The 18976-nt window shown below is 50.6% G+C and overlaps 7 protein-coding genes across 7 annotated transcripts; 3 read left to right on the plus strand and 4 right to left on the minus strand.

Annotated features, from left to right (window-relative positions):
- Nucleotides 1-1229: 1229 nt before the first annotated feature.
- On the minus strand, nt 1230-2272 carry ALTATR162_LOCUS10284 (uncharacterized protein; the record flags this gene model as incomplete). The annotated part of the gene is made up of 3 exons (XM_043317920.1): nt 1230-1379; nt 1448-1800; nt 1855-2272. 3 exons carry the CDS (start codon nt 2270-2272, stop codon nt 1230-1232), a joined length of 921 nt encoding a protein of 306 aa, XP_043173855.1.
- Nucleotides 2273-2724: 452 nt separating this feature from the next.
- ALTATR162_LOCUS10285 (uncharacterized protein) lies at nt 2725-3667 on the plus strand (the record flags this gene model as incomplete). The annotated part of the gene is made up of 5 exons (XM_043317921.1): nt 2725-2850; nt 2903-3132; nt 3186-3301; nt 3349-3539; nt 3590-3667. The coding sequence occupies 5 exons, from the start codon at nt 2725-2727 to the stop codon at nt 3665-3667; spliced, it is 741 nt and encodes a 246-aa protein (XP_043173856.1).
- A 2314-nt stretch (nt 3668-5981) lies between these two features.
- On the minus strand, nt 5982-7328 carry ALTATR162_LOCUS10286 (uncharacterized protein; the record flags this gene model as incomplete). Its single annotated transcript, XM_043317922.1, has 3 exons — nt 5982-6733; nt 6820-7118; nt 7180-7328. The coding sequence occupies 3 exons, from the start codon at nt 7326-7328 to the stop codon at nt 5982-5984; spliced, it is 1200 nt and encodes a 399-aa protein (XP_043173857.1).
- A 1034-nt stretch (nt 7329-8362) lies between these two features.
- On the minus strand, nt 8363-9928 carry ALTATR162_LOCUS10287 (uncharacterized protein; the record flags this gene model as incomplete). Its single annotated transcript, XM_043317923.1, has 1 exon — nt 8363-9928. One exon carries the CDS (start codon nt 9926-9928, stop codon nt 8363-8365), a length of 1566 nt encoding a protein of 521 aa, XP_043173858.1.
- Nucleotides 9929-13163: 3235 nt separating this feature from the next.
- ALTATR162_LOCUS10288 (uncharacterized protein) lies at nt 13164-13823 on the plus strand (the record flags this gene model as incomplete). Its single annotated transcript, XM_043317924.1, has 1 exon — nt 13164-13823. One exon carries the CDS (start codon nt 13164-13166, stop codon nt 13821-13823), a length of 660 nt encoding a protein of 219 aa, XP_043173859.1.
- Nucleotides 13824-15011: 1188 nt separating this feature from the next.
- ALTATR162_LOCUS10289 (uncharacterized protein) lies at nt 15012-16255 on the plus strand (the record flags this gene model as incomplete). The annotated part of the gene is made up of 3 exons (XM_043317925.1): nt 15012-15254; nt 15331-15349; nt 15402-16255. The coding sequence occupies 3 exons, from the start codon at nt 15012-15014 to the stop codon at nt 16253-16255; spliced, it is 1116 nt and encodes a 371-aa protein (XP_043173860.1).
- Nucleotides 16256-16360: 105 nt separating this feature from the next.
- On the minus strand, nt 16361-18105 carry ALTATR162_LOCUS10290 (uncharacterized protein; the record flags this gene model as incomplete). The annotated part of the gene is made up of 3 exons (XM_043317926.1): nt 16361-17652; nt 17703-17879; nt 17928-18105. The coding sequence occupies 3 exons, from the start codon at nt 18103-18105 to the stop codon at nt 16361-16363; spliced, it is 1647 nt and encodes a 548-aa protein (XP_043173861.1).
- Nucleotides 18106-18976: the final 871 nt, after the last annotated feature.

An 18976-nucleotide genomic window follows, 5' to 3' on the forward strand; every position in this document is an offset into this window, starting at 1 on the left:
AAAGCGCACAGAAATTGCACAAACATCATACCATCCAGCTTTAATCAGCTTCATCGGCTAGTCAGCAGCCTTCACCTAATATCACTACAACTCACTCAAGGTTTTATGGTATGGTGACAGGAATACAAAGCATAAAGCTTGGCCTAAGGTAGCAAATATCTTGCTAAAGCCATTGAACGTCCTTAAACTAGGCAATTTATCCGCCCATGTCACCATTTCAAGGAGTCTCGATAAAATTGAGTAAATTACAACAGCCGTTCATCGTAGAAAGAGGTTGAGTACGTTGAGGGCGGCAGTAGGATATTCGATTCCCAATCGTAGATGGCATTACGTTCCCATGTTGTATGTAGCAATCCATGCTGGCGTCCAAGAAGCTACAATGCATTCTCGCCTTCTATAAAGATTCTCATACCTTTACTCGATGATCAGCTTGACCGCAGTTCAAATTGGACCAACCCAAACTCCACCAAATCTAGCCATCATTCCTTGCCTGTCCAGCCACTCATCCACAACCTCCTCATTATGTTTGGATAAGTACTCAGTGCCATGGAATTGGTGGAACGTTGCGTCACTATCCTGAGCTTAAGCAGTCGTGACCTTAAGCAGTCGTGACCTTTTGTAATGGCAATTCCTCCAATGGATCGCAGATTTGCAGCTTTTGTATCTCCTGGTTCTTGGCCTAGGACTAGGCATGCTTACAAGTGATTTTTAATTTCTTCGCGTGAAATACGATCGGTTTCATGGCCTAGAGATAGTATTAGACCTCATATATTAGCCCGGCCATCTCAGGAAGTGCGCGTACAAGACTCAAGATATCCGCTTTAGACGTTGTGAGATACGCACAGTCCTTGTGGATTTGACAAAACTGTTTCGCTGTGAAGATCTATCAAGTAGGTAGGGCTAAGCGGAGTATATTGTCCTCGATCTCATCAGGGCGAGCGAGAAAGCTGTCGATGGGAGGCTTCAGCTGCATATATTTGGTGTCCTCTGATGCATGGAAGCCTGAGCAGAGTGAGAAGGTATTTGACGGAGTGCTTGGGCTGGGCGGCCGAAGTAGATCCCATAATGCGCGGATGTTTCATTCAGGGATACGCCAGTGGTTGGGTAGATAGGAAATCACAAGGAGATTGCTTCGTAGTTGAGAATACTGTAGCAGTAAATGCTGTAGGATAAGTGTAGATGCGCAGTAGTGGCAACTATACCGGTTTAGTCTTGCATGCAGAGAGCTTTCAAGACCGTGCTTTAGGTAGGGTATAACCGCCTAAATCATTGAAGAACTTGCCACCTTTCGTCATAATATCGGATATTTCCTCTCCTAGCCAATCCTTCGTTGATGCTGTTCTTGCCACTTCAATCTCTCGCACCAAGTTGCCTGCGACCTAGAAATTGTTATCAGCATTGCTTTCTTTCTCAAAGGCCAATACCTATGAAGTTGTTGCAGACTCACCATCATGCTATGACCCTGTCTCTTAGGATGCACACTTGTAGTCACAATAGCATTAGCTGCATCTTCAGTTGTATTTGCTGGCAGACTATACTCCTTCCACTTTTCAGAGTAGCCCGAAGTAATGTGCGTGGGGGTGAAGAAGGGTGCAACGACATTGACTCGGACGCTGAGCTGCTGGGCAACAATCTGTGAGGCTCGAGCTAAGCCTACTACGCCATGCTTGGAAGAGACGTATGAAACTACACCAGTTCCACCGAAGTACCCAGATGTTGAGGCGATGAGTACGATAGAGCCTCGTGCACCGTCCGAGTCCAGTGGGTTAGATTTCATGGAGTGCATAGCCATTCGGAGAGCTATTAAGTGTTAGAGACGGGCCTGAAGAGAACGCTTGTGAATCAATAGCTCACTGTTCATAGTGCCTTTCAAATTAACGTCGATGATCTTGCCAGCTTCAATCGCCTCCATCAGTTCCCCTTGCTCGTCCTCTTCAAAGTCGAAGAAACCTTTACTCTCCATCATTCCCGCATTTGCAACGACAATATCTACTTGTCCAAATGTCTTCTTTGTCTCCCGAAACAGACCTTGCATGTCGCTCCAACTAACAATGTTGGTGGGGTGATATACAGCTCGTGATGGTTCAGGTAGAGATGAAATAAGAGCATTAGCTGCCTCATTGGAGGAGGGAAGATCGGCTATGACAATGTTACAGCCATGGTCATGGTAGGTGCGAGCTGTTTCGGCACCGATGCCGTTTGCGCCGCCTGTGATAATGACGGTTTTGGGCTTGCCATCAGGTAGGCGATAGCTCGAAGTGCTAGTAACCATACTACCAATTCGTAGTGAAGGTTTGGCTAACACCCAACGATGAGCACTCAACTTGGAAAGGGTCGTTTACTATATAAGGATATTGATAGCGCAAGTCAATGGCGGTGGTGCGTGGTGCTGCAATAGATCAGATACCAGGAGACTGGCCTAGGTTGCAGTTCACATCCCACTTGGACCATTAAATTCAGCTGAGTGCTGTAGGAGAACAAGCTGGGTTCGGGGGTATGCATCTCTCCGTGAAGTGTGGTACTGGAGGGTAGGTCTACCCCGCGTGCCTACTCTAGCGTGACGCGCGCTGAACCTGGAAGACGCGTCGCGGCCGTAATCGGTCCTTCTACATACTCCACCATCCCGACTATCGGAACACCTAATGACGACAGTCAGCAGACGTCTCGCGAGGCGCGTTATTGTGCCGCTACTTCGAACTCCTCCTTGATAGTAAGAAAGCCATCATGTCGACTAATACGATCCCGATACCCCGCGATCCAACTGATGACGAGGCTCTCGCCCTGTTCAATACGGTAGAGGAGAGATTTCCGTCGCAGACACTTGGAGACGACAAGTGGTATGTGCTTCTGGTATGAATTCATCCTATATGTACAAATGAGAACAGAGAATAAGTCGTTGTAGCTTGCATCAATCGTTGGCGGTGGACAGCCTGGCTTCGCGCCTCTGCTCTACAAAGAACTCATCAAGCGACCCGAACACCAGACGTCCGAACAACGTCAGGCTTTGATGCGAAGGATACGCGAGACGCTGTTCAAACTCATCGTGATTGTGGGTGTGTGCAAGCCGCTGGAAGCCATCTTCGACATCGATGCAATTACGAATCCAGAGGACAAGGACTATACGTTTTCAAGGTATGGAATTAGGCGTTGTCATCAAAGAATTGTGAAAGCTGACAACAGGGCAGAGAAGGATGGCAATGTGACGAGGCAAACTCAAAACGTGGTGCAGCATGGCAAGGTCGCTTGTACCAGCACAACCAGGAAGGCATCGATAACGTGTTAGCATCACAGAGGGATTTCGGTATGTAACTCTTAGTCGTCCCCTGGTGCTAAGCTAACGAGAGGTAGACTGGACGAGCAAGCAGATCACCTACGGTCTCTACTTATCCGATCACACCATTCTTAACGACGTTGAGACGGAGCTCACCGTACTCAGTGGCATCATGATCCAAAACCTGCCCAGGGAGACCGCCTGGCATTTGCGCGGGACTAGACGCATTGGCGTTAGCAAAGATGACGTCGAGACAGTTCAACAATGCGTAAGTCAGCACCCAAACCACGCCTCGTAGTACGTACTGATCTGGTGTAGATCGAGCTTGTCGCTAGCTTCTGTGGCTTACGGTTGCACAAGGTGCCAAGGGTCACTGACATTGAGCATGAGGTATAAGCGGACAACTTGGGATGATCGCAGGGCGGTATTCCAAAAGACCAAGGCTAATTGTCTATCACGCGCTTTTCCTGAACCCTCGGCTTATCATATGGCAGCACTTACGTGATCTTGGTTGCCGTAATGCACCAATCACCTACGTCAGTCAGAGGCCATCAGACACACCTTTCGAAGAGACTGTGCACAAACAACATGAGAAGGTTTTCAAGTGATTGAGCCCAAAAAACGTGACCTACTGACATGCATGGGGCAAGCTTATCCTAGTATAAGACAGGCTTGTCAACATAAGCTATACCTGTCTCAACATAGTCATATGCCAGCAATGATGCTGCAGGGTCAAGTTCCCGCCACAACAACAACCGTGTCTCCGTCATTCGAACCATGGTCAAGCCCTCTTGCGGAGATGAAACTGAATGTTTTATCCTTCATCGTGGGTAACATCCCTGAATGTTTTGTCCTCAAGAACAGTCATCCTCATCGATCACAAATTAGTCCTGCATTGGCCATCTCAGTCTGCCACCACATGGACATATTCAACGAATACGCGGGGCCTCTCCTCCAGAGCCGGAAGAGGGACTTTACGAGCCAGCTGAGGATGCATACTACAAAAACAATATTTTGAAAGTTTGCATCCCTGAAAGCCACCTTGAAGTTGATCTGAGAGGTAACTTCGAGTTTCTCGATCACGCAATCACCTTCTGGCTCCCTCACCCGAAAACAGCCAAGATGATCCGATGCCTCAGAGTCACTACTGGGACCTGTGTCTCTAAAACTCTAGATTTGAAAGTATGCTGCTAAATTCGTTCGAGCCTTTGCATTTTCTGCTCCAGTCAACATGGCTGTTAGACCAAGTGTACCAAGTGTACCAGAGGCGAGTACTCAGACTGGACTTCCCGTATCGCGCGACAGTTGTTGGCAAGCCAGCTTTATAAACGTATATATATTGGAGCTAAGTCTTTGTCTATTCGACTGGAACGATGAAGAAGAAGATTTACAGTATGGTGCATCACCTGGGTCCTTGGAAGTACGAAGGGGGCGCCTGACTGATACAGGAGGAATCGATCCAATGCACGGCGCAATCTGTGAGATGGTCAAGCTCCGAGTATGAGGTAAAGACGAAATGGAAGGAGGCAGTTGGCCCGTAAGAAATGTGCGGGTAAACTGGTGCTTAGTTTACTTGTACTCACTCTGACTACACATTCGTGCTTGGAAAAAAACAGCGATTGTGCCGAGGTCGGTCGTTCAATTCGTGGGAAGGGATCCAGGTTACTTTTGAAGGGTGAGGGAAAGGGATACGACACGTACTGCGCTCCTTCGATCATGTCACTAAATAGCCAACACGTCGGTCGGTTGCTATTTATTCATTGATCTTGTTTACGAGAAGTTCCGGGGTCGCAGTGGCAACAACCCCTTTCTGATCTGTATCCTTTGCAGATTGCTGTGCCAGCGCAACAAAATCGTTGAATAGAGCTTATCTTACGACTTGTAGCTCCTGCATCACGTTATTTTCGGAAGATCGTATCTTCGCTGTTACTGCTTCGTCGGTATCGATTGCCACAGTGGCTTGATCTCGCTGTATCTGGTTGAGCATGCTGAGCTGCTTCCACTGCAAGTACAAATTCGCTTGGAGATGAGCGCGTGCGTTATACAAGAGAGGGAGAGCGCAAACAAGTCAATGTGATCGTAGATCGTCTGCGACACAGCATCGGCATCTTCTTAGTAAGACGGCAGATCGGATGTTGGTAGTCAAAGTCAGACACAACATTTCACGCAAGGCTGGTTCTTGTCCGACTGTTGTAAGGCGCTCGTTGGCGTATCGATCGTGATTTTGATGCAGGTTTTCTGAAAGCGGATAACCCTATAGCACAGAGGAGGGGAGAAGGTATCCATGAACCTGCCCCTGTCCGCCGCTCCAGCTTAATCGCCCGATACTGCGAGACAACAAAAATCGCGCATTAGGAGACGCGCTCGACTTGAAAACGTGAAAAAGATGGTATTTGAAACGGCTAAATGTGCCTAATAGTGCTCATACATCAACCAAGGAATCCACACTTTTGAGTCCGTCCTATCCAAGTCTAATATGATAATATAACATGCTGAAGAGAATTGCTGTACAAGAACGTAACCATAAGACGTGAGGCGCCTGTAGATGCCGGTAAGACAGACTTCCGAATACCGCAGTGGCGTAGATGGTGGTTACATGAAGGTCGTGCGATAAATGATGTAAGAATGGTGAAGCAGATAACGATGCGCGTGCGCCAAATGTGGGTTTCTTGAGCAAGGGCTAAAGGCCCTTGCGGACTTCGGAGTTGTCCTACCACCCTTCGTCCTTCTGGTTCTTGCCCTTCTCTTTCTTGGCCGCGGCCTTTTCCTCTTCGGTCATCTCAATTAGTTCTGCGCCCTCCAGCTTGAAGTTCTTGGCATCCACAATATGCTCGCTCGCTGAGCCCAGGTACGCCTCGTGTAATCGCGGTAGGAAGTACTGCATAACGCTGTCCGCCAGGTTCTTAGCTACAAGGCCTTTATCGACCCAGAAGTGTCGTACAAAGACGCCCTTGCAACCACCTCGGTTCGCCGCCTCGGGTGCACCGTTCGCTTCGACGCAAGGGAGAACGCGGATGTCGTCCGGTCGGTCGTAGTCATAACGGAGGTAGTTTCCAAAAGCAGCTTGTTCGTGTGCCCAATCTGTTTTCCAGTGTGCGCAGCCCTTGTATTTTGTCTCGGAAGGGCATTCCGCCCAGGCCTTGTACATTTCTTGTGTCCTCTGGCTCTGTCGTGCGATCACGAAACCGGTGTTCAGGTATCGGTTGCCCTTGGCGTCGTAGTTTTGCGGCTCGTTTGGGTCAATGGACATCATCGCAAGAGTATCGTCAGTCATGTTCCAGTAGTTGAGCAACCATTCGAGAGGAAGGTGTGGGTAGTGGAACATGACGTCCGAATCCATGAAGACGATGTATTCGTGGGTCTTGAGCGCTTCCTTCATCATTGGGACCTTGACCCATGTGCCCCACCGGTCGGCGTAATCGGGTGCGCGAATAAACTTATAGTCGTAACCGTGTATTTGCGCTGTCAGATATTAGCCGGGTCGCTCAATGTCCACTCCATACGCCAGAACTGCAATCTGCGACCTGTCATGTATCGTGAAAACGTACCAAACATGTAATGCCCCAGCATACCCGCACTCAGCGAGCGCATGCCCTTCCACTTCAATTGCGGGTCCATAAGTTGACCCTTCTCCGTCAACGGTCGACTATCGATGTCCAGTATAAGCACTTTCTTGCCTAGCTTGCTCTTGAACTTGGGTTCCCCTGATAGTCTGTATATGTCACCGTCTTCGTCGGTAAAGTTCGCGGCGTCGATTGGGTGTAATATCGGGCCGTAGAGGGCTTTTATTATCGTCGCCATCGAGATATCGTCTTTGGGGAGGGAAACATTTTGCGTATGTGGGTATCTATAGTGGTTTTATCAGCCATGCCTCTATGCAAGGGTAATTCGAAGGTATGAAGACGTACTGTGACCGAAGGCTGCTCGGTACGTATGAAGAAGGATAGCTGAAGTAAATCAAAGCCAATGTCATGGGTATCATAGCGATCAATAACACACGTCGCCATCGCCCTTGTGGCCCCATGTTGGCCAGCGATTGGTATGAGTAGTCGGCCATCGTCGCGGTTCACACTCTGGGGTTCAGAGGCCTAGGATTCGACCAAGTTCACTTGCGCGTGGGAGTCGAGTATCAAAGCCCTCAGCCTTTCGCATCCAAGTCCAGTCCCCTCCAGCAACTTCCCTAAGATCCTGAGTTCCAACAACTGAAGCGTACGTCGCAAAGTCTACACCACAGAAACGAGGTGGCGTACGCAGAAGATGGCAACGTATGCGAATATCCAAAAAGCGCTGCGCAGTGTGCCGGAACAGAGTAACAAGAATGGTAAGATGGTAAGTTAAGTGTCTCTCTCTTTCAAAGGAGGCGGCCGACGCCTCCAGTTTAGTGGCAGTTGTGTCAGACCCGAGTTGGTAGATCCTTGTTTCCATCCCTAAGCAATGCAGGGGCCACCATCGACTGCATACGGCTTAGCTGCCGCGCCGGAAGGGGCTGAATGTCTGGAACGCGATCTGGAGTGCGCAACCTGTGGCTGTGCTATTCTGTCCAGCGACCCATGGGAAATTGTGATTGACCCGACTGGTATGCGAATGGCGAGGGCACTGGAAGACTGCAAGATTGATTGATGATCTAGTAAGTGTTGCGTTGGGCTAGATTTGATGATTCCGTATTGCATGCGCCTTTGCAGTAGTCAGCTTATTAGCCACTTTGTACACGCAAGCCTCTCGTACTCGGCTATAAATGGCAGGATCGACGCTGAAGCGGCGGTGCTGAAACATCAGCATCACTCGATACACACGAAAGGTGCATGCTTGAAAACCCAAGCAAGGCTCATCGTGTCTTTCTTCGTCTCGTCTTTCTCGCTCTTGGGCTTCTGCCGAAACACGTAATTAGTCGTATCCTGGTTGTAGAAACTTCGCAATAACATGTGTGCTGAAAGCCAGGCTCGAGTATCTGTGGTACCGTGTTACATATGACACAGTAATGCAGGGTCTCATGCAAAATTGTCGTGGAATCGTAGTAGAGAACCTGTATATTTCGAGACTACTCTGGTGTTGCTATTGCAGCTTGTAGGTCTTCGGGCTGCACTTCGAGTGTTAGGCGTCCAACAAGCGCAATAACTCGTAGTCCTTTGCGATACCAGGACTACTCCTTGCACAACTCTCGATAAGTGTCATCATGATGCTTACCCACTCGTGCCATCCCTCCGGCAGCGTTTCTCGCAACTTTGGGTCCGGCGACCGCGCTACGGCGTGAAACAATAACACCTGTCCGAAGCACTGACAACACCATCCGAATTTTATTGGTAGAGCTGATATCATCTGGGTGCAAAGTCCCATGGTAGTCGGCCAGTACATACCACCTCGAAGTCCTTCGCGCACCTCGTTGTAATCTGCATCACTCGTGTATGCTGGCGCATGCAGCGCTTTGTAGAGGAATGGACGGCCGATGTGGAATTTTGCGACAAGGTAGCGACTTCGTAGCATGGCTTTTGCGATGACGTGCGCGGGGCTGGGGGAATCACTGGTGTTGTCATCGTCCAAGAATTGAAGAGACGGTGGGAGGTTTGCGCGCCATTGCTCGAGTTGGTGATGCATTTCGGCTGTCAAGCTGGCGCTTGGGTAGCCGTCCTTCTCAGCAAAGGTGTACAGACTCTGCTTCACGCGCGTCAGGATAATGCGATGAGCGGCTTGAGCGAGGAAGTGGAAATTGAAAAAAGAGTCATCTTCATCAGTGAGCAACCCTGATATAGAAGTCTTCGGCCGTGGGCATTGGGTGAATTTCGGTAGAGGTGTATCTGGCTCGTAGTCCAACAGTCCACTATGTGGAAGCAAATCCAATTCTTGTGTGATGACAGTCTCGTACATTAGAGTACACCAGAAGAGTCGCGATAACATGTCACCTTCCCATGTATCGTAGTCGATCGCCCCCGAGCGGGTAAGAATGCTAGCGCAACAGAGGGCTGCCCGATTCACGGTGGTCCAAGAATCGAGAGGTCGTAAAATCTGGGCATGGTAGAGTGTCGAAAGCATGTAGAATTGACCCGCTTGTATATCATTCTCGCACATCAGGAAACCGAAGCGGTGTCTCGCTTCATTGAAGAATTTGAGCCCTGGTGGGTCATCTGCGACGAGTTCGTACCAGTCTGGGTGTTCAAAGCCACGTCTGGCCGCAGAGTGACGCGAAGGAAGAGCAAAATCCCCTTCCTCATGGGCTTTGACAGCCAGGCAACCCAATGCGAGTACGTTGAGCACTAGCGCAGTTTCAACATTATACCCAAATTCGTTCTCCATAGCTGTGCCTAGCGTGCTTGAGAAGAAATGGTATTTGTCAAGGATCGGCATGTTGCGATGAAAGACAGCAAAGTACGCGTCCGCAAGCCCTTTGACTGCCGATTGTGGAAGGCTCATCAGCCAACTTTCAGGGGCGGTGCCGTACGGACGATCGACGTGTATCGGCAAACGTGCTCTTCGATTCTCGATGTCGACTATGTAGTCCTCTGGAAGCTCTGCTCGGACAGAGACAAACCCATTAGGTAGTATCTGTTGTATAGCCGGCCAGAGTGCGACACGATGTTGACTGAAGGAAAGGTCCACAGCACCTTGGACTTCTAATACTGGGAAAGGACTTTTGACAGGGGTCCCCACAACTTGTGGCGACATTGCCAACTCATGTATGCTCAGTCTACCATTCTGGGAATGACGAGAAGGTATTGTTGAGGCATGGTATCCTGGACTGGGTTGTGAGAATATGGTATGAGGTGAGTGGTGGTCATTGACAGGTCCTGCTGGCGAAAGTGGTATTGCAGACGAAGGCTTAGGAGTATTAATTGCCGTTGTCAGGTCTTCGATCTTTGCTTCCAGTCTTCGAATGGCATTGATTGCTAGAGTTAAAGACTGGTCTTTCTTCGTACTCCGAGGTGCCTGATAAGTGCACTCCAAGTTCATGTTCCTGCAGTAACCACATCTTGGCCGATCTTCATCACAGCGGGTTTTTCTTGATCTGCAAATGTCGCAAGCCTTTCGTAGTCAGCAAAACATCGGAGATCCAGTACCGACCACATACCAATGTGGCCATGAAAAATCGTGGTTTCTTCAGAGATGAGCCATCTCCGTCCTCGTGGCTTCCGCTACGCTCACCATCGTAGGACGTCTGCCGTTCTGAGTGCTCTGCTTGCGAGGAGGCTATACTGGCATGGGCCCTCTTGGTCATAGCATATCAAAGTGTATTTGTCGAATTCGCGCATGGAAAGCGATGGGTAGTTATCAAGGTTGTGTGAGATGGCTGGGAACGATCATGGCCGGCGACGGAGATGAACATCCTAGCGTGCACAGACGCTACAAAGAATCCGAGCTCGGAAGCTCCGTAGACTCTAGATTTCTTTCTAAATCTGACTCACAGTGCAATCCCTATACAAATAGATACATGACTTACTCACACGAACTCTCTGTGACGCTGCAAAAGTCAAGGTGCATTAGGACATCGCGATGGCAATATTAGCGTGCACGGACCGGCGCGGAATTGCCTAACTGCGCGGCGCGTATTCCATCGTAGCTACCCCTCCGTCTTTCCTACACCAACAACACGCCCAGATATCGCGATTCTCGGCTTGCTACCTTGCCCCTCACCGTATCGCAACCTGGCCGTCAGCGATTGTTAGAACCATGATGGCGTCATGTCCCATCGGGCTGGCCCGCCACCTTTACCATTGCTAGCACTTTCGTCTATGCAACCCGCCCAGACTGCTCCATCTCACTGCGCCGCTATTGTTGCCATAGTTATGGATGTACTGCTCATTCAACCCAATCCCTAGCTGATTGATTTGCTTTCTATGCGTGATTCCTTTCGCTCGTGTTCTCATCGGCGTTTGCTGACGTATTCCTAGGTCTCTTCTACCGCATCCCTGTCTCTGTTAGCCTGATTGAATACTGATATACGTCTGATCAAATGCGTGTCGACCAGAAACTGTTGCCTCTCATGCTGTCGTCATGCTGCTCATATGCTTTGCTAAATAATGTCTTGTTTTACTACCTACTAATGCATCTCCAGGCTCATCTGATGCAGATTCTTCATCGCAAGCCGAATCTTATTGGTATACTGATGTCGCCCGTGGTGTGTGCTCGTGGGCTCTCCTTTCTGTGAGCATGCACGTTGGTACACGTAAACAGCATGTACAGCGGCTGCTCTCACGGTCTCTCTGGTCGATCCGGTCATTGTAGTCTTCTTGTGCTGCTCGTCTGGCTTCGTCGTTATGGAGCCATTTTGGTCATCCTTGTCCACGACCTTCGCAGACACCGAAAACCTTCCGTCTACCTTTCTGAGGTCCTTTCCTTCGTCCTTTCAGTTCCTTCTTACAATATTCTAGGCCTGCTTGATCCTGCACTTGCCCAGAGGTGTACGGATGTGCGTCAAGCTGGCGAGCGAAGCCTGGTCTTGCTTGGTCGCCGTTTAATCTTACTTCCACATCCAAAGAAGCACGTGTGATACGGTTGGACTGTTGTCTTCATACTACCGCTACATCGTTTATTCGGGACCTCGGTTGTTTGTCGTTCAGTCTCGCTGGTCCGTGGCGATGTTCTTACACGTCAGGTTCGATGTATTTCCGCACATAGAGTTACCGCTCTCTTCTCGCAAAGTGGCCTACCATTTCTGGTGATACCAATCAATCTAGCGTTGTAACGTCCGCTTTCTATCGACTGTTGTCCGCTCGTTCTCGCCGCTACTATGGGTGGGTGAGGTCACGGTTCGAAATGGGTCAGGCGCGGCGCCTCATGGGCCTCGAATTACTCGCATCATCGATGGTAGGGAAGTCTCCGTTCCGTGAAAGGTGTACGACCAGTATGTCACTTATCTCATCTTATCACGTCAGTATTAGTTGTGGGTACATCTGTGCCGTTCAAATGCGCGGGCGCCAATGGTGGTGGTCCGTGTTTGTTAAAAGCTCCTCCGCGGACACAGCCAACTGCAGACCGCAAAGAACAACTTGACAATGGAACGCCATTGCCGACTCCGGATGTCTTCTAAACGCTTCCACCATAAGTTTAGCGGATTCAGAGGCACCAAGAGCTTTCTGAGCTCGTCATGCAGGATGCCAGGGTTCCGTCGACATTTGCAGCATTCTGAAAGCAGCCTTCCTATCTTTAGAGTTGTACTCTCTCTCGGCTGCATCTTCTGTGTTCTATCAGCATATTAAAGAGGTCTTAGCCTTTCACCTGGTACCGATGGAGCCACACTGTCTCTCACGCTCTCCGATCTTCCGGTCTGGAACGTACATCCGAGGGAAGCAACCAACTTTTTTTTTATTGGATCTATTCATGGACATACTCGAGCCATGCTTTCTTCCGCTTTCACTGGAACGGACATCACCAGTACTCCTTTCCCTGCCAAGGCAAGAGTTACTGTTGCCGGTAATTCTTCGGCAGACTTCCTGCCGCCAATCGGAGTCCCGAGAAGACGTCTTGTGGATCACACGGAGGTTTCCATCATGGATGAAGGTTGTTCGCAGAGTGAAAGACATGAAACGGTCGCTCATCAACCGCCCTCGAACGAATCAGAAACCATATGATGGGACAGGGACACTCTCTCATCGCACACTTCATGACTTGATTCTACAGAACCGGGAGACTTTAAACCTCCTCATTCTTCTGCAGCGGCGGCGTCGTTTCTCCAGAGAAGATGCTAGAGGCCTGCCTTCTATCTATATAAGCTGGCCTTCCCCCTGCCCTCCTTCAATCCTTTCAGCTTCAATATCTCTCAACTTCCCAATACCAAGTCGACTTCACATTTCTCAATACCAGACTTTCAAACATCCTCTAAGCCCTTGAAGCAAATCACACTACCACATCACCACCACGAACATCGACTACAAGTACGATGTTTCCTCTCCACATCACCACCATGGTGGTGCCCGCTCCTCGCCGATCTGTGGTCCTTCCCAACGAGGTCCTCCGCATGATCCTCGAGCTAATGCTCGTCTTCTCCTCGGTCTCCCCTCCTGGCAGACCTATCAATGCGGCACGGTTCGGCATGCTTTTCAAGTGCAGCATGCTCGCCAAGTTCACTGTCGTCTCCCGGCAATTCCACGAGGTCGCCCTCGCCGTGTTCTACGAGCACAACTTCTTCGACTTCGCCGCCAACAACAACCACTGCACCTCCCTTGGTGTTGTGAAGGCACCGCCCCTGCCTTCTCTCCACCTCCACTCCAGCCTCCGTCACATTCGTGTGCTCCTGCACCTGACCGACTCGTGGGATGACCTTGTCCAGCTTTCCGACCGTGTCCGCCACGACATCCACCCCTTCGCCAATATCGAAGACCTCTTCCGCTTCTGCCCTGCGGCCCGCGTCCTGGAGCTCCTCTCTACCACCATGACGGACCTGAAGATCCTCGACCTCCACATCGTTGCGGAATTTCGCATTCCTGACAGCAAGGCAGCAATCGCTGTCTACCGCTCGGCTGGGTTTTCGGTGCGCGCTCGTGTGGTCAAGCTCACCATCGTGAACGGCATTGACGGTCGCTCTGAGTCCTGGCACACTTCATTGAAGAACGTCATTGTCTAAAACTTTGGTGAGTTTGACCTGGGTTTTAGGTGGCCCTAAGTGTTTGTTTGCTTGGTTGTGGCGGCTTTCTTTACCTGACTTCTCCTGACTGGCTTTTGCCATAGTATATATGTTCGAAATGTTGATAAAACATTAGACTAAGATCTCCTGTCTCCTCCCAACATCGTCCTTCCGCATCGTGAAATATGATCTTGCATATGTTGAGTACGTCCCGACTACCTTAATATGTTTCGATATGACCATCCTTAGTATCGCGTACGCCTTCAGGCTCAACGATTAGACGTACGATCAATCACCGATACTGTGGCAAAGGTCTCCTGATACACTGATGGATTACTCGACTAAGTACCGATGACGTCGCGAAGACCTTCAGAACCCACCCTCCTCTGTTACTACTTCTCTATATATACCACTTCCTCGGGCAGAAATGTCATATCATCGTTCCACACACACTCCTTCTGTTGCACAACACGAAGCTTCTTTGCCCGAACCACAATCCCAGCCAGACCAGACACCTCATGTGCCGTGTTGAGATCCCTCCAGTCGATATCAACCTCGATTCCCAAGTCCTCCAACATCGAATATTCTATCTCCGTATTCGTCAGATCGCGCAAACTCCTCCATTACCGTAATTTGTAGAGTTGCGATACCGTATCAACAGCAGATGTTGGACATGCAGGGGATCAATAGCTTCGGCTTTTGTCCTCAAGTCGGCGCCCAAATCGGGTCCAACTTGGGCATATGGTGATATCAAGCGTCCGAATCTAGTACCACACTCCTGTAGGTAGAAGATAGCTGCCGAAGACGTCTTTGTGCGTCGAATAATTGCCGCCACGTTGATGACGACATTTGGGACAAAACAGCGGCATTGAGAATGCTTGTCTGACTCTCCGACTATGCATGTTGGGATATGACATTCTGATATTTTTCATATGATATCAATATGCTTGGGCGAGTTAATCACTTTTCAAGAAACTTGGAAGTATGTAGAGATGGTGTTGGAGAACTGGAGGAGCGTCAGTCGCGTGTTCGGCCAGAAGCCGCGCCGCAGCATGACTCGCGGGAATCTTTCCCCCCCACGCCGTCCTCCCCACCATCTCGCTCTTTCTTTCTCCGTTGAGTCACGTCTCCTACAATCCTACGCATCATGCCTCCATTCGATCACAGTACTGTTTCACAGCAGCGAAGATGTCTTCTCCAGCGCCCCATGCCTCCTTGACGCGCGCCTCAGTCGAAGCCGCCCATGCCCTCATCAAACCGCACATCCATGACACGCCCGTCTTGACCAACACCACCTTGATCAACCTCGCCAACACTCCTCAGACCCCTGAAGCACTGAAAGGAACACAATGGGAAGGGCAAGAGCCCGCGAAGCCGAAAGTAAACCTCTACTTCAAGTGCGAAAACTTCCAGCGCATTGGCGCGTTCAAAGTACGCGGAGCCTTCCATGCCGTCACGCGATTGATTGAGAAAGAGGGGCTGGAGGAAGTGCAGAGAAGGGGAGTAGTTACACATAGCAGCGGCACGTCTATACCCATCTCTTAAGAAGCTCGGCGACATGGCTAACATCAACTACAGGAAACCACGCGCAAGCCCTTGCGCTCGCTGCAAAGACCTTCTCCATCCCCGCACACATCGTCATGCCTTCTATATCCACACCCTCCAAGATAGCCGGTACCCGGTCCCAGAACGCCAACATACATTTCTCCGGCTCCACGAGCACCGAACGCGAAGCCGTTGTTGCAGATGTAATCAAGGAAACAGGCGCTACTCTAATTCCACCGTATGACCATCCCCACATCATCCTAGGTCAGGGCACCATGGCGCTAGAGATACAAGACCAGGTCCAAAAGCTACTCGCAAGTGGCGAGAAACTGGATGCAGTGATAGCGCCCTGTGGTGGCGGCGGCATGCTAAGCGGCATTGCAGTCGCCCTACACGGCACTGGGGTACGCGTTTTCGGCGCGGAACCCAGTTTCCAGGGTGGCGACGATGCGAGAAGAGGTGTTGAAGCCGGTGAACGCGTCACCAGCGTCAAGACCTTGACCATTGCAGATGGTCTTCGGACACCCCTCGGCGATCATACATGGAGCGTCATCTCCAACAAAGACTACGTGCAGGGACTATACGCCGTCACAGAGCAGAACATCAAAGATGCCATGAAGTTGGTCCTGGAGAGAATGAAGTGTTTTGTGGAGCCGAGTGCTGTTGTTGGACTGGCCACTATACTGTACAACGAGGACTTTAGGAAAATGGTTGAGAGGGAGGCTCGAGACGAGGGTTGGAACATCGGTGTGGTGTTTAGTGGAGGGAATACTACAATTGAGGCGATCACTAAGATCTTTGCCGAAGTGCCGGCAGAGAAGGCAGAGAGGCAGGAGGGTGTGCTGGGAAAAGATGGGAGGAGGGTGGCCGAGAATGTCGCTGGTTAATACTGCATGGATGTCACAACGAGAAGAGAATATCATATAGAAATGGTGCATACTTTGTGAGCTACACATTACATCATATTCATGGCGTTGAATCAAAGTAGCTGTCTAAAACCACTTCTTCAACTGTCCGGGCATAACACCCAGAGACCTCTTCTCGATGCTCGTCTCGTTGCTCTGGGGTGTCTTGGGCAGCGTGGTGAATGGCTCCCTGGACGTCAAGCTCTCAATGCGTCCCAACAAGAACTCAAGCTGACGGTACGCGCTGCTGGGCTGGTACTGTGGCACCATGTGTCCACTCATAGCTTGCTGAACGAATGTCAACTTCCTCTCGGTGATAGTCTTTCCCATGAGGCCTTTCGCGCTCAAGCTAGTCAAGCTCAGGTCGTCGTGGTAAGGGACGTAGAAGTCGTTGACAGGTGGGTTCTGGAAACCTTGCATGCCACCCCAAGTCATGTTTTGAATGGCCATGAGGGTACCGTTGTAGAGGAGGATGTAGTCGAGCTCGCCGTGTGCGATGATGGTGCGGTCCAGGGCGTCAATGACGCGAGGGATGACCTCCCAGGAAGACTGAGGAGAAGAATCGGTGTCGAGGACGCCGTTGGAGCATTCAGCCCAGGGCTGAATGGGCGCGTTGATGGCGGCTTGGACTTCGCTGCGATTGAAGTAGATTTCGGTGTTGGGAGGGAGGTAGTCGAAGGAGCCGGGGAAGCCGAGAGGGTCCCAGAGAAGAGGGCAGGTGGTGGCAATGGCGTATACGTCAAAGCAAGGGTTGGTGTAGAAGACGGCGTTAAAGATGTCTTCCCACAGTCCGCAACCTTCGGTGTTGGCGTCCTTCTCGGGGTAGGGCAGCTTACTGGGAGGAGGGAAAGTCAGGTACTTCTCCATGTACGCGGTGTAGCCACAGGCCTCGGAGCGGTTGTGGATATCGTCCATGAAGGTCTGGTTGAAGTTGAAGAGACCAGCCCATTGGTCGACAAAGGCAACAGCAGGAATGTCCTCAAGCAGAACATCCTCGGCTACACTGGGGTCGTAGAACATGATACCCTTAACGTCATAGTAGGTTGAGTCGTTCTTGTTCAACATGGCGTCCGCGATGTAGGGGACGTAGCGTCCAGCGTAAGACTCGCCAGTGATGTACACCTTGCGGTTCTGCAGACCGAATGTGTCAACAAAGTTCTTGAAGAACCCAAGGAACTCCTCAGCAGTCTCCTCCTGAGAGGTAGCAGTAGCATTGCCTTGAGTGAATCCAGTTCCAACTGGTTGTTCAACCCAAACCATGTTAGTGAGGTTTGCCCAGTTCCAGGGGTTGTAGACAGGTGCTGGGCCGCTACCATATTGCCACGAGATCGGTCCGTTCTCTTGAAGGAATCCCTCAAGAGACGAGCAACCTGGGCCACCTATCAAACATATTAGAGGATTTCGGCCATTTGTATGCGATTGGCCGTACCGTTCAGCCAAATGGTAATCTCATCATCTGCATCTGGGTTCTCGGATGGGAAAAACCAGAAGTACAGCTCAGAGGTCTCGTTGGCAGCTTTGCTGATTGGCAAAAGACCAGCGTAAGACTCGCCAATGTCGAAGTTGACGTCGGGAATTGCTCCGGCGGTTCCGTTGACAGCGAATGCTGAGAGGTATTAGCTTGTGTGTTACAATAGGCAATACAAAAACATACACTTGGATGCCTCAGTGGTGATGATCTGAGTACTCTGGCGCTTGTGAGGATGAAGGCTCGATTCTGGAACAGTCAAACGAGGACGAGGAAGTTCCGTCTTCTTGCCAACAGAGCGAGCGCTTCGGGCAGAAACGCTGGCTGTGAGGCCACCAACGGCGAGAAGTGAAAGAAGCTGCATTTTGACGTGCTTCGCAATCGCAGTGCCGGGATTGTTCGGTAGTCAAGCTCGTGCTGTGACTATAAAGGGCCGTGAAGAAGAGGAAACCGAGTGGGCACCTCAGCCTTCTTGAAGTAGAAGCATAGAGCGTGAGACCGACGTCACCTCGGAGCTACCTTGTACGCGACGCGGCATATATCCCCATGTAGCCGGACAAACACAGATAGCTCATGGCGAATATAGCCCTAGCTCTTTACCTGAATAGGCAGGCGTGAATCCGGGCTGCATGTTGATGGACACCCGAAGCACATCGAGCCAACATTCTAGCGTGCGATGCGCCGTGCTTAGAGCTGTTCTTGCGCACCATCTTAGGTGGTAGAGATTGAGGTCGAAACACAAGGTGGTGGCCGTTGATTCCCAGGGTTGCGGCGTAACCTCATGTTGTCGGTAATAACGTCCAGGTACAACCGCGATACGGGTGGGGAATGCATATCACTAGACACACGACCATGTTGGCGGACCGAAGCTAATGGCGCAAAGCATTTTCCAAGCCCCGCCAGAGACGCCGCCATTGCGTTCAAGCTCTGGCAGACCCACCTCGTATTTCTTGATAGTGGACGGGAAAGTATCTCTTCGGCCTTGTTGAACACCAACTCTTATCTCTGCCATTCAAACCGTGATCCGGGGCCACGGTAGGCTCAGTGCGCGCCGCCTTGTACTAGAGAGAGCGAGGGATCGTCGAGCTTCATTACTGGCTGAAGTCCGCCTTCAAGAAAATCGCCCCATACAGGGTGTCGAGGGATCAAGCACCATGGCGGATGCTTGTCATGCCTTCGGCGCAGATAAGTGTCGCGCGCATTAACCGCATGGGGCAGCTCGTCAAAATTACTGC

Source organism: Alternaria atra, assembly GCF_907166805.1.
Source record: "Alternaria atra isolate CS162 genome assembly, contig: 32, whole genome shotgun sequence".
NCBI classification, from domain to species: Eukaryota; Fungi; Ascomycota; class Dothideomycetes; order Pleosporales; family Pleosporaceae; genus Alternaria; species Alternaria atra.